Source organism: Argopecten irradians, chromosome 3, assembly GCF_041381155.1.
Source record: "Argopecten irradians isolate NY chromosome 3, Ai_NY, whole genome shotgun sequence".
Classification (NCBI taxonomy): Eukaryota; Metazoa; Mollusca; class Bivalvia; order Pectinida; family Pectinidae; genus Argopecten; species Argopecten irradians.
Window position 1 is genome coordinate 53,033,899 of NC_091136.1, and position 15,060 is coordinate 53,048,958.

At 33.3% G+C, this 15,060-nt stretch overlaps 1 protein-coding gene across 2 annotated transcripts in view; it reads left to right on the top strand.

Moving 5' to 3' along the window:
• The window catches only part of LOC138319023 (RAC-beta serine/threonine-protein kinase-like), a 54,026-nt gene that overhangs the window by 12,193 nt on the left and 26,773 nt on the right, over positions 1-15,060 (top strand). For both annotated transcript variants that reach the window (XM_069261905.1, XM_069261904.1), the window contains exons 2-7: positions 8,333-8,421; positions 10,621-10,743; positions 11,107-11,315; positions 11,875-12,006; positions 12,745-12,810; positions 14,742-14,933. In XM_069261905.1, coding sequence (XP_069118006.1) covers positions 8,364-8,421; positions 10,621-10,743; positions 11,107-11,315; positions 11,875-12,006; positions 12,745-12,810; positions 14,742-14,933 — 780 coding nt within the window. In that variant the 5' untranslated portion in view covers positions 8,333-8,363. The remainder of the gene's footprint in view (positions 1-8,332; positions 8,422-10,620; positions 10,744-11,106; positions 11,316-11,874; positions 12,007-12,744; positions 12,811-14,741; positions 14,934-15,060) is intronic.

Consider the following 15,060-nt stretch of genomic DNA (forward strand, 5'->3'; position numbering starts at 1 on the left):
TTATGATTAGACTGGCCATTTTTTGAATGCCTATGTCACTATTTTAGTACAGCAGTGTTCTTGTTTTCCAATATAGACTGTCATTATAACTCCCTATTGCTGTGCATTTGAAGCTTAATTCTGACAATGACCTTACTAACATGCAAAGCTGTTTGTTTTTCTAGTTATTTATTCTTCTTGACTTGGTCATATATAGTTGATGGTATGTCTTTAAATTTGGTAACGTTACATTCTCTAGTCAGATCAATTCTTAATCTTGAGATATACTCTGCAACAAATATTATCAGATTAAATTTAAATCTAAGAGAGTGTGTCCTTGGGAAATGAAGGTCATACATCAAATACAATAAACACAGCCGATTCTATTTAGTGTTTAGATGATCCTTCCTATATATATAGCTGTGCAATGGTCAATGTCCTGTTGGATTGTATTATAGTAAACATGTTTTTGTCGATGTTCTCATCAGCACTGATGGCTATAGCTTAATCACTAGTTAGCAGGTTTCAGTATATGTACTGTGGTACATGCTTTTTACGACCTATCCTCCCTATTCATGTTTAGAACCCGAACCTAGAGTAACATATACAACTTGACAGAAACGTTAACCTACAAGTAACATTTTCTTTCCTTGAGAACTGAATGGCATATTTTACATGTTTCAAAATTCATTAAAAAACGGATAAACATTTTCAACATTATTTGCAATCAGTTTTATAAAATTAATTTTCTGTATTGCTATTTTTTGTGAATGGGCTGTTCAGAAATTGAAAATCTTATAAATTACATACTACTTTTAGGTCATCTGACCGAAGGTCAGGATGACCTATTGTCATCGTGTTTCGTCCGTCGTCGTGCGCCGTGCGCCGTGCGCCGTGCGTCGTGCGTAAGACTATTTATACAAAAGCCTACTCCTCCTTCATCCTTTGATGGATTTCATCCATATTTGGTTTGAAGCATCATTAGGGAAGGACAATCATATTTTATATAAATGAGCCTGGTCCGACCCCTAGGGGCTGAGGGGTGGGGCACCAAAAGGGCAAATTTTCTTATTTTAAGCTTTAAAATCCTACTCCCCCTTCATCCTTGGATGGATTTCATCCATATTTGGTGTGAAACTTCATTGGGGAAGGACAATCATATTTTATATAAATGAGCTTGGTCCGACCCCTAGGGTCAGAGGGGCAGGGCCTCAAAAGGGCAAATTTTCTTAATTTTATCTTAAAAATCCTACTCCTCCTTCATCCTTGGATGGATTTCATCCATATTTGGTGTGAAACTTCATTAGGGAAGGACAATCATATTTTATATAAATGAGCCTGGTCCGACCCCTAGGGTCAGAGGGGCGAGGCCACAAAAGGGCAAATTTTTTTAATTTTAGCTTTAAAATCCTACTCCTCCTTCATCCTTGGATGGATTTCATCCATATTTGGTGTGAAACATCATTGGGGAAGGACAATCATATTTTATATAAATGAGCCTGGTCCGACCCCTAGGGGCTGAGGGGTGGGGCCCCAAATGGGCAAATTTTCTTAATTTTAGCTTTAAAATCCTACTCCTCCTTCATCCTTGGATGGATTTCATCCATATTTGTTGTGAAACATCATTGGGGAAGGACAATCATATTACAAATGAGCCTGGTCCGACCCCTAGGGGCTGAGGGGTGGGGCCCCAAATGGGGAAATTTTCTTAATTTTAGCTTTAAAATCCTACTCCTCCTCCATCCTTGGATGAATTTTATCCATATTTGGTGTGAAGCATCATTGGGGAAACACAATTATATTTTATATAAATGAGTCTGGTCTGAACCCTAGGAACTGAGGGGTGGGGCCCCAAAAGGGCAAATTTTCTTAATTTTAGCTGGCTCACTTCCTGTTTTAAGGTTTCAGTCTCGATCTCAATAAAAATTGGTCTATAGGGGTTTTAATTGATGCCGAACAACATGCAAACATTTTCGTAAAGATTTTGGTATTCCAAGATGGCCGCTGGCCCACTTCCTGTTTTAAGGTTTCAGTCTCCGATCTCAATGAAAATTGGTCTATAGGGGTTTTAATTGATGCCGAACAACATGCAAACATTTTCGTAAAGATTTTGGTATTCCAAGATGGTCGCTGGCCCACTTCCTGTTTTAAGGTTTCAGTCTCCAATCTCAATGAAAATTGGTCTATAAGGGTTTTAATTGATGCCGAACAACATGCAAACATTTTCGTAAAGATTTTGGTATTCCAAGATGGCCGCTGGCCCACTTCCTGTTTTAAGGTTTCAGTTTCCGATCTCAATGAAAATTGGTTTATAGGGGTTTTAATTGATGCCGAACAACATGCAAACATTTTCGTAAAGATTTTGGTATTCCAAGATGGCCGCTGGCCCACTTCCTGTTTTAAGGTTTCAGTCTCCGATCTTAATGAAAATTGGTCTATAGTGGTTTTAATTGATTCAGAAGGGGGAACTTTAGGTAAGGACAATCATATTTTATAAAGGACCGAGGTAAGACCCATGGGGATAGTATGACCGAGGTCCAAAATGGGAGCTTTGCTGAAATTTGGCTTTAAAATCTGACTCCTCCTTATATTAATCCTTGAATGGGTTTCGACCATATTTGGATGAAGGGCTACCAAGTTTGTTCAACAAATGACATTTACCTTTTTCAGAAACTTACATATTCAACTAAGGAGTTCCTTGTATTGTTTATATTAATCGTTAACCAATACTTTATACTGTGACTTTGTTGTTTTGTGCCATGAGTCAGATGACCGTTAAGGCCCATGGGCCTCTTGTTGTACTGTACATATTGTATAATATAATAAGAGTTAGTAAAGAATTATTTAATGTCATTATGTATACAGTCAAACAATCATGTTTTTTTTTATAAATGTAAAGGGCTCTGTTAACCAAACTTTACACTTGAATTGGATGACTTAAGTTTTGTATTAAATGGACTGTCTTAAAACTTAATTGAGTTAACGAGCTCCATGCTTTGTCTATAATATAACTTGAAGGTTGACTTGAGACCTGTATATATATACATGTATATATCAGCGGCGTAGCAAGGTCTGGATAGGCCTGCATGCCTTGGGGTGCAGGGGGCGATAGCCCTCCCTGCTCAGGGTCCAGGGACGAAGCTCCGGTAGGGGGTATGGGGGGCGAAGCCCTCCAGAAGCTGACGGGAGATTGTTACAATGTAGTAACTATTTTACTTCTATGGAAACTTTTAACGTACAGTGTATATACAAATGGTTAAATGGAGGTAACGATATTTAGGTGATAACCATGCAAAACTATACACAAAATAAGAACAGTGGTGATTTTTTTATATACATATAATCATACTATTCTAGACTCCTGACAAGCGCTCGAACAAAAAACACGGATTTTGGCTGTAAAAATTAAAATAGTAAGCAATGGGAGAATTTTGTGTTATTTTAACTGATGACAAACTTATGGCGAATATTTTAAACAAACTTAAAATTAAGTTTACGTGTTGGTTTGTTTATGAAGACCACTGTCAAAATGGCGGAAATTGCGTAAGAAGGGATCAGTCCTCAACCACCGCAATAAAAAATTAAACACTGTATTTATGACAAGTTTTCTACTTGTTCTGTTCTATTTGTAACAAATGATTAACAATCTGTTCATAATCGACAAAAACAAAAGTCAACTATTTCGTGAGTAAACACCGGAAATCATGGATTAACACGCATTCTAACGCGACGGGAAGTGAACCAAAATTGAAAAATTCACTTTTTCGTTACTAAGGCCAAGAACATGTTGCAATTGCTATTTTAGATGTTTTGCTATCATTTTAATATCATTATATGTTTTTTAGAATATTTCTAACTTTTCATGCAATGTTGTTTATTTTGGTAATCGTAAGTGTTTCCAGATTCAAAATCCACATTTGCTTGAGGGATTTTGGTGAAGAAGTCTAATGATTCAAACGTAATCAAATTTAACAACTTGGTAACCGGAAATATATAGACTATTCTAATAAATTTCCAGAATGACCAATCTTCAAGTCTTTCAAATGTGCATAAAGTTATGTTAGGCATACAGTCGGACATATCATATGTATTTATACGTAATTTATATTCTGCAGCGTTATGTGTATTCAAATGTTGTGTTTTTTTCTGACTGTACAAAAATGTAAGTCAGATTCTTTTTTGCATGCTTGAGCATGCAAGCATGCACGGGCGCTACGCCACTGTATATATATAGTTATATAAAGAATTAATGATTCTAAAGATAATTGTGATGTAAATAGCTATATGTAAACAAAAAGACTAGCTGTTTCTTTTTTATCCAACTTTCGAGATATTTATCATATTTTATGACTACGTAACTCAATAACTGCTCAATGAGTTGTTATTGTTGTGGCTGATTATTGATCCAGCTGACAATATAGGGGATGATCTGCTCATGTCCACACATACAACAGGAAGAGAGAATCCTTCTAATTCTTTTTCTTAGAAGTCAGCAGTGTTTACACACATGTGGCTTTATCAATGTATTGTGACTCTTAATATATATTGTTTTGACGCTATATGACATACCTATTTTTTACAGTTTTGTGGTGCTGATTGAAAACAAAATATCAAAATTATTTTCAAAATATTTTAAAATCAGTGAACATATTTACATTTAATGCCGATATCATGAATATGGATACACTATGTATTTTTATATGGATGATTTCTTTTGAAATTTTGCTTATCTGTACAATGCTATGTATGTGATGTCTGTGCATAGTAGTCAAGATTACAGTATATTATTTATATGGCAATTTAAGTTTTTGTCATTAATTAAAGTTTAATTAAATAAAGTGTAAAGTATTTAGGAGAAATTTGAACTCTGCATTGCTCTTGTTTGTAACATTTACTTCGTTAAAGAGAACATTGTTTCCTCTTTGTATGATCAGTTTAATGTGACCATGCATGCACCATGCATCCACTCATACAATATTTGGATACAAACTGTTATCATAAATTGCATTTACTATAGGCTAATATCAAAATTGAGTTGGATTTAAATAATGTTGTCTGGTCGGCCATGAAAAGAGTATAGCCTGGTGATTTTTATGTCCTTTGAAAGTTTTTTATTCCGGATAGCTGGTCTATTTTAAGATCTTAACAAAGTTTTGCAATATTTAAATTTATATGTAAGTGGTATAGCAATATTCAGAGGTGTTAGTTAATTAAGTCAGGTTTAACTGTAATCAAATTTTCATAAACTACAATCTCAGACATTATAATAACTATACTCATGATTCTGATAAAACATGCTGTTATATATTAATGTAATAGGTTGTAAGGGTCCCCAACATATTCTTGATCATGATTTAATTTCATGGACCATACAAATTACACTACCTCTACAGGCACTATATATATCTACTCAGTAGGTGTTCTGTGATTTTTTTCCTTATATAACTGGGGTCGGCAAACGACTCCATTCCCAATGCCGAACCCCCCTATTTTTTTCCAAATACAATGGAAAATTCCCAAATCAAATCGCTGAAAAACTAATAAAACCTGGAAATCTCTCCCCTCATTGTTTAATCTATTAAAAACAAACTACTCTGAAACTGTTGTGATAGTCACCTTTTGATAAAATGAAACAGTTTACTATTTTACAATATCTAGTCACCTAGCTATAATACCATGTTCAGTCATGGGTAACTTTTTCCCAAAACTGCTCTTTTTGCAATTAATAATTCCCAATTTTATTACGGTCCTAATTAAAAACTACCAAATCTGACCCAATAACTTAAATAAGTGTCCAGGGCTGTTAAAAAATTGGAAAAAATGAAACGATCTTTAATTAATAGGATCAAAAGATTACCATTTCACATAAGTATTGCACAGGGTAAGCCATTACTCAATTAACAAATGAAATAATATACAGAAGTCTTCAGTTTTCAGCTTCAGCTGTATTAAAGTTGATGTAAATGAAATTGATGCCTCAAAAGGAGGAGGGGTGCTTATTGGGTTGAATATGGGACATATAATGTATCTACCCATTACTCAACTTACTGGTATATATATCAATATATATAATGTATCTACCCATTACTCAACTTACTGGTATATATATCTGTATATATAATGTATCTACCCATTACTCAACTTACTGGTATATATATCAATATATATAATGTATCTATCCATTACTCAACTTCCTGGTATATATATCTGTATATATAATGTATCTACCCATTACTCAACTTACTGGTATATATATCAATATATATAATGTATCTACCCATTACTCAACTTACTGGTATATATATCAATATATATAATGTATCTACCCATTACTCAACTTACTGGTATATATATCAATATATATAATGTATCTACCCATTACTCAACTTACTGGTATATATATCAATATATATAATGTATCTACCCATTACTCAACTTACTGGTATATATATCTGTATATATAATGTATCTACCCATTACTCAACTTACTGGTATATATATCAATATATATAATGTATCTATCCATTACTCAACTTACTGGTATATATATCTGTATATATAATTGGGTTGAATATGGGACATATAATGTATCTACCCATTACTCAACTTACTGGTATATATATCAATATATATAATGTATCTACCCATTACTCAACTTACTGGTATATATATCTGTATATATAATTGGGTTGAATATGGGACATATAATGTATCTACCCATTACTCAACTTACTGGTATATATATCAATATATATAATTGGGTTGAATATGGGACATATAATGTATCTACCCATTACTCAACTTACTGGTATATATATATCAATATATATAATGTATCTATCCATTACTCAACTTACTGGTATATATATCAATATATATAATGTATCTACCCATTACTCAACTTACTGGTATATATATCTGTATATATAATTGGGTCGAATATGGGACATATAATGTATCTACCCATTACTCAACTTACTGGTATATATATCTGTATATATAATTGGGTTGAATATGGGACATATAATGTATCTACCCATTACTCAACTTACTGGTATATATATCTGTATATATAATTGGGTTGAATATGGGACATATAATGTATCTACCCATTACTCAACTTACTGGTATATATATCAATATATATAATTGGGTTGAATATGGGACATATAATGTATCTACCCATTACTCAACTTACTGGTATATATATCAATATATATAATTGGGTCGAATATGGGACATATAATGTATCTACCCATTACTCAACTTACTGGTATATATATCAATATATATAATTGATAACTATAAAAATGTTGCATGGTCCTACATAACAAATTTCTAACTAACAGCTTAACGTTAAGGACTGTACAATATGGGGTTTTGTATGTGGTGTAATTTGTGTAGTACATTTTTTTTTTTACTGTATATATATATATATATATGTATTCAAAATGTATGAACTGTAATAACTCAATCACAATATATGTAATATATAGCTTTATGTTGATGACTAGTTTAGGTTTAAATCATGTACCTGATAAAGTTGCAATTTAATACCTTATCATGTGTAACTGATACACCTGTACATGTCCTATATATATAGCTGCAGACACATATAGTGAACTACGTTTACATAGCTACCAAACATAAAATTAACCAGGATGAGATTAGCATCCATATTATTACGAAAATTTTCTGAATAATAACACATGTTGATAACATTACAAAGAATGCCTTAGAAGTTAATAGTATCAAGTATATTTGTATATACATGTACATGATTTCTAAAAAGTCATGAGTCATAACTAGTATTGCCCTAAACATCAGCTCTGTTTTCTATTTACTTTTAATAGTCCTTAATTATATGATAAGTAAATTAAAATTGTCACATGCAAGCTTTGTTTATATGTAGCATACTTGTACATCTGTGCTAATACATCTTAAGTGTCTGTAAAACCAGTTGTTGTGATGTACATTTATGTATCGTTTAAGCTGTAATGTAGGACTTGTATAATATATAAATATAGCATTATGTAAATTAATCACGCTCATTAAAGTATATATATGTACTTGTACATGTGATCATCACATTTATTCTATAGAGTTCAACTACCGGTGTTTATTTAAATAAATGGTGTTAAATATACACGTACAGTATATAAACTGCATGCATCATTATGATAAACAAGTGTTTACTCGTGGATGCATGAATTTATATTTCTTAATTAAAAACCAATTGAGGTCCTAAAGATCTAAAATTGTTTCAATTGTTATGTAGAATAGATACTTATATGTGTTGTATGGTCATTTTGAAATGACCAGGTCAGCTGACATATATATTTGATTGTTACAGAGCTGCCGGTGTTCAGTTGTGAAAGGCAGTGATGTCTGCCCAAGACAATCCAATAACTGTCATAAAGGAGGGCTTCCTTTGGAAAAGAGGTATGTTTATTAAATATAAAGATCACTTATCAACATTTAAAGGCAATGATGAAAACAACACTGCTAATTCAATTTCACATGTACTGCAGTCTGTACTGTTTTTGAGAATAAGATTTAGCTTTGTTACAACATTTCTATAAATGAAATTAAAAAGTACAAAACACTCAGCAGTAGATTTATAGTACAACACAGATTATATAGAACAATGGCATCAATATCAACAGTCCATCAGTAAAGACTTGTACTCATATAGGTTATATTTATTTGGAGGTCTTAGGTTTTGTGACAAGCAAATTGGAAAGAAGACAAACTGTTGTATTTCCATGCAAAATATCTAAGAGAAAGAATGTCTGCCACATATGGTATATATTTGGGTAATCAATAGTTGGTTCTGATATTGATTGTTCCTGAAACCAAATGAGAACGTTAACCCTATCAGTGTGCCATAAGGCGAGCAGCTACGAACTGATGTTGTCAGAGAGACTACTTGGACTTGCCTTTTGATTTTCCAAGAACGATAGATTTTTGATGATTTTCATTTTAGCTTTTATTACAGAAACTGAACTTCTTGAAGAGATTTGTGGCATATTGTTTGTAAGCATGGGTCATAAATGTAAAGATATAACTGTATTTATTTAATTTTGTTTTACATAATTAAGTATACTGGATTTCAGAGCAATGATTTACTGGTTTTCATCTTCAAATATATATTACAAATAATTCATGCAGTCTTCTATTTATGAGTATGTCAAACCTAGCTAGAAAAAGTTGAACTTGTATATTCTAAAAGGAAATAAAATAAATCAGGGTTTTAAGTGAAATGTTTAATGACCAAAACACTCATGTGCTATGATTTGTTACATCGTTCTCTTAAGTGTTAATGGTATCAAACTTATTCATGTACATGGATTTATCAATGTAATGAGTTCATGTAAGTGGTATATTAAAGCTATGCACTAGCAGAATAAATGAATGCTGAGTGTTTTCAGCAATAATTACAAGATATTGGAAACTTGGACCGATAAAGTAGCAGCAATGTTAAGGCATTATATGTACCGCAGCCATTACAATTTTGAGAGGTTTATTGTTTAGTATCTAAAGTGGAAGTAAGGCCTTGGAAAATTATCAAGTTTGAAACAGCAAACAGTATAATTATATATAAAAAAAAAATATTCATGTGTATTTTCATTTGTATACATGGTTTTAACTTTGAATGCTGTAACTACATGTTCCTTTGATTTGAGGTAACCACAAAGATGTAGGGTAATTTGCATTGCATGTATTTCTATAAAATGAATATATATTTTAATTCAGACAAATGTTCGAGTATGGTTTGGCTATAGAGATGACACAGAGAGAAATTTTATAGTATTCTAATTTTGTAATCATTATTTTCCAAATCAAAATATATTTTTCAAATGTCAATGAAGACATTTCCTCCATATACAACAAATACAGGCAGTAAGATTTATAATACAAGCTATATGAGATAAATTATTCTTTGAACATTTCATTGTTGAAGCTATACTAGATGGAACCAGATATTACCCCCTATCAAAACTTATGTGTAGATATATTTTTTATAATCTGGGAGTGTATTATCTTCCTTTTTATGTTGTGATATATATATAGCCCTAGCTACGATATATACACTGTAGGTCTCCCACTTCCTACTACATGTTTGTTGTTGTAGTTTTAAATCACTTTACAGCAGATGTCTCCTCAGTACTTTGATGTGGTTTGTGGGGGCTGATCACTTCCTGTACAGGGATGGTACACTGCTCATATAATTATATAACAACAAATCCATAAAGTTGGGTTAGATTTAACTTACATCTGGTTATTATGGCACCAGAGCTAGTCATATGTAGAAAAAAATAAAGGTGATATATGGCAACTTGAATTGGTATATGTACATACCGAAAATCAAAGTACTTGTGCCATCAGAATATATAAATATTATTATACGTATTACTTTAAAACCATTAATGATTATATGATGCTGTGATGAATGTATCATGATAGTGTATGGGAATCCAGTTGCTCTACATCTATATTGTAGTAATTTGTACTGTCTTAACAGGGGGATCCTATATGCTATAATAATTGTATATACATGTATATGTAATATTAAATCTGCTTGTCTGTATACATTTTCTGTCTTCTTTTATAAAAGTGGCTATTGTTGTTTGTCTATAGGAGAACATATAAAGAACTGGAGGAAGCGGTACTTTATCCTTCGAGATGATGGGTCTTTCCTTGGATTCCGGACAAAACCTGAGCATGGTCTCAGTGATCCACTCAATGACTTTACAGTCAGAGGTATGAGTTTCCTAGATCATGAACCATACATATTTCTCATGAGGTGGCTGTATGTTATAGCTTTTTAGTAGTGCCTGTTGTGACTGATTTATACCAAAATGATGAGGTAGTCTACCACTGGTATGACATTGTCTTTATTATGGTGACTACACATACGTTTAAGGTATCAATCAACCACATATACCCAAAATAGGAAGTATTAAATCAATATTAGCCATGTCTGTATACATACATACTGTAGCTTCTTCATTGTAACTTGTTCACGAATGCAGCAAAATAAACAGGATGTAAAAATTTTCATGTTTTATCTAAAAGCTCCATCTAAATGTCATCACATGCATGAAAGATAATGTTTATTTCCAGACTGTCAGCTTATGCCTCAGGAGAAGCCCCGTCCCAACACATTTATAATCCGAGGTTTACAATGGACGACGGTTGTGGAACGCATGTTCTGTGTTGAGAGCGCCGACGAGAGACAAGAGTGGATGGAGGCTATCCGCTCCATCGCTGCCAATATGAAGGGTGTAGATGATGGAGGAGCTACTGTTTTTGATAAATCAAAAAAGAAAGTGGTATGGACAGTATTGTTAACAAAACACCATCACAATATTCAACCTTCACACAGATATGATATAGATTTTAGTTTAAATATGTTTTGTCTGAATTCACCAAGAAAATAGTGGTTAGTTGCAATCACCTAATATTACAATCTTAAAATCTTCCCACCTTTAAGTTAGATTGTGAGATTATGAGGCCTAAATGAGATTGAAAAGTTGCTATATTGCTATTAATCTTAATAAATGTAAAAATGATATACATGGGACTCATTCACATACCGCGTGATACCTGATATTTGTGCAGGACTGTTGTTTCTGTTGGTGATGGAATGATGTCAAAAGATGATATCCCACGCTATTGTTATTTCAGCAGGAAGATTACAAAGAGTGATATTCCATCACTACTGGATATACTAGTCCTGCACAAATGTTATTGGGTATCACCTGGTACTTGAATGATTCCCATTACATATAATATATATATCATTATATTTTTTGAAGTTATATAGTTACAGTTTCTTTTTGATTATTATTTTGTATTTACAAAAATAAGTTTGAAATATGTTATCTGCAGACCTTGGACGACTTTGACTTCCTGAAGGTTTTGGGCAAGGGAACCTTTGGTAAGGTGATCCTGTGTAAAGAAAAGGCCAACAGCCAGCTGTACGCCATCAAAATCCTCAAAAAACAAGTCATCATCCAGAAAGTAAGCACTACAAGCCAAGAATTGACTGTACCAAATAAAGCTGGTGATTTTCATCCGAATACATAATGATTACCAAGCTTATTTAAATTTAAATCAATGTCACATGACCAAATACCAAATGTTTGCAACTGCATTTAAAACAGTATAGACTGAATTAAGCATATATTTATTGCAAACAATTAAAAATCATGAAAATTAATCAGCGTGGAAAAGTGTCAAGCATACGTACATACGAACTATTGTATGACTCTTAATTACAATAATAAACCAGCATGAACAACGTAGTAAGACATGAAAACACGAAATTGTGTCACTGTGAAAATTAGTAGGTTTACACTAATCACATTAGTTTCAGAACCATTTTTGACCTACTTACAGAAGGCCTTATTTGATCACTAGTGGTAGGTTAGAGATTCTGTGGTTACATGGAGATTCTTGTAAATGTATGATGTTTCAATGATCACTTTTAATAGTATTTACACAAAAGTGGCAAACATGGATGATCTGAAGGTCAGGTCCTGTTATGATACAATAATGTTGTGTTATGCTGAAATGAGACAATACTGCTACTCTTTGCTGAATACCTGTTTATATCTGTACACATTCTGCCTAGGATATTTGTCTGACGAGATGGTGACAGTGTAGAATCATGGCTATATAAACACATCACATAACAAGAATTCAGTGGTAGAAGTAAAGCTACATTCCTGTTTATTTACTGTTTTGTTATATTTTCAGGATGAAGTGGCCCACACTTTGACAGAAAACAGAGTCCTACAAACTACAAAACATCCATTTTTAACGGTGAGTTTAGATTAGTTATCATGTCTGACATGAAATCATAACTAAACGTATGTGGTTCTTATCATTACTTTAAAGTGAACAGTTGGGCAAGGATGGCTAAAGTCGGTAAAAATGGTGTGAATGTATCCAGTATAATTTCTTATGGAATAGGAAAAATAAAATCTCTCGTCAGAATCTATCTGTGTACGAAGAAATTAATTTAAAGTATAGGAATCCTAAAACGTCCTCCTGGCTGACTATGTCCGTGGTTACATTTCCACGCAGCCTCGCTTTCAATGCTTTCAACTTTTCTTTCTTTTAATGGTCAGAACTGGGAAACGTAAGCAGAACTTGACCGTGGTATTAATATGTGAGAACGTTTGGAAGGCCAATGAAGGCATTTAGACTGGTATTCTTTGTCCGACTATTCACTTTAAATGTTTATGGCCTTACAGCTGTAAGAAAACAATATATCATGATAATCAAGTATTCAAGGGTCATAATATTCACTCTTCGTGGAAATTGGTCATGCATTCAACAAACATTGTGTAGAATACTGAATGACATTTGTAGATCAATGAACTAATACAACATTCAGCATAGGGTGTACTTGTATTTTTGTTTTCACATTAAAAGTTTATTTCTCTACAGATGCAGCTGTCATCATCATGTTTAGAATGATAGATAACATTTGATATCAACAGATCCAGGTCGACTTGTCTCTTTCAAATGTAAATGTGCACATAGTATTATTGTAGAGTTGTCCGTCTGTCTGTCTGTACACACAACTTTGTCGGGCAAACTTCTCCTAAACTTCTTGACAGATTTTGATAAAATTTGTTATACATAAGCCTGACAAAAGGGGAATTGAGCAAACTTTATATGGTTCTGCATTGTCCCCTATTAATGAAGTTATCACTAAATTTGTTGATAACTCGTCCACTCTGGCTACAGTCCTAGTTTTTCATTGATAAACTAACACATAAAAGTGACACTCAAGCTAGCTCCTGGAGTCCTGATTGTACAGATCAACTAACACATAAAAGTGACACTCAAGCTAGCTCCTGGAGTCCTGATTGTAAAGATCAACTAATCAAAAAAAGTGACACTCAAGCTAGCTCCTGGAGTCCTGATTGTACAGATCAACTAACACATAAAAATGACACTCAAGCTAGCTCCTTGAGTCCTGATTGTACAGATCAACTAACACATAAAAGTGACACTCAAGCTAGCTCCTTGAGTCCTGATTGTACGGATCAACTAACACATAAAAGTGACACTCAAGCTAGCTCCTGGAGTCCTGATTATACAGATCAACTAACACATAAAAGTGACACTCAAGCTAGCTCCTGGAGTCCTGATTGTACAGATCAACTAACACATAAAAGTGACACTCAAGCTAGCTCCTTGAGTCCTGATTGTACAGATCAACTAACACATAAAAGTGGCACTCAAGCTAGCTCCTTGAGTCCTGATTGTACAGATCAACTAACACATAAAAGTGACACTCAAGCTAGCTCCTTGAGTCCTGATTGTACAGATCAACTAACACATAAAAGTGGCACTCAAGCTAGCTCCTTGAGTCCTGATTGTACAGATCAACTAACACATAAAAGTGACACTCAAGCTAGCTCCTGGAGTCCTGATTGTCCCTTTCTGTACTGACAGTACAAATATGACTGTCTGGACAAATTCTATGAAGCTGAAAAATCTGTTCTTTTCAGTTTTGATGTCTCAATCTGTAATAAAACAACTTATTGGTTTAGCTAGGGATAACATGGAATATTGTGTACATTGGAGCTTTGATATCATTTCATGGACAGAAATGTTCTTAGTGACTATATTATGTAAAAAAAAAAGTTTTTATATGTTTTTCCACAGCAACAACAAAAACAACACAAGTTCCTTTACAATAACTGTTTCATTATATGATTTACATTTGTCTGTTGCAGCAACTCAAGTATTCATTCCAGACACCGGATCGACTGTGTTTTGTGATGGAATATGTCAATGGAGGGGAGTTGTTTTTCCATCTGTCAAGAGAAAGAGTATTTACAGAAGATAGAACTCGATTTTATGGTGCAGAAATAATCTCTGCCTTAGGATATCTTCATGAAAATAATATTGTCTACAGAGATCTGAAGGTTTGTTCTTTGTAAGAGTATTGCTGATCAGCAGCTGTCCAACCTCATGGAATTTATTTTGGTATTTAACTAGAGACTGAAAAATAAGATTTGCCTGATATGGTGGCAAAGGTTAAAAGTCACATTA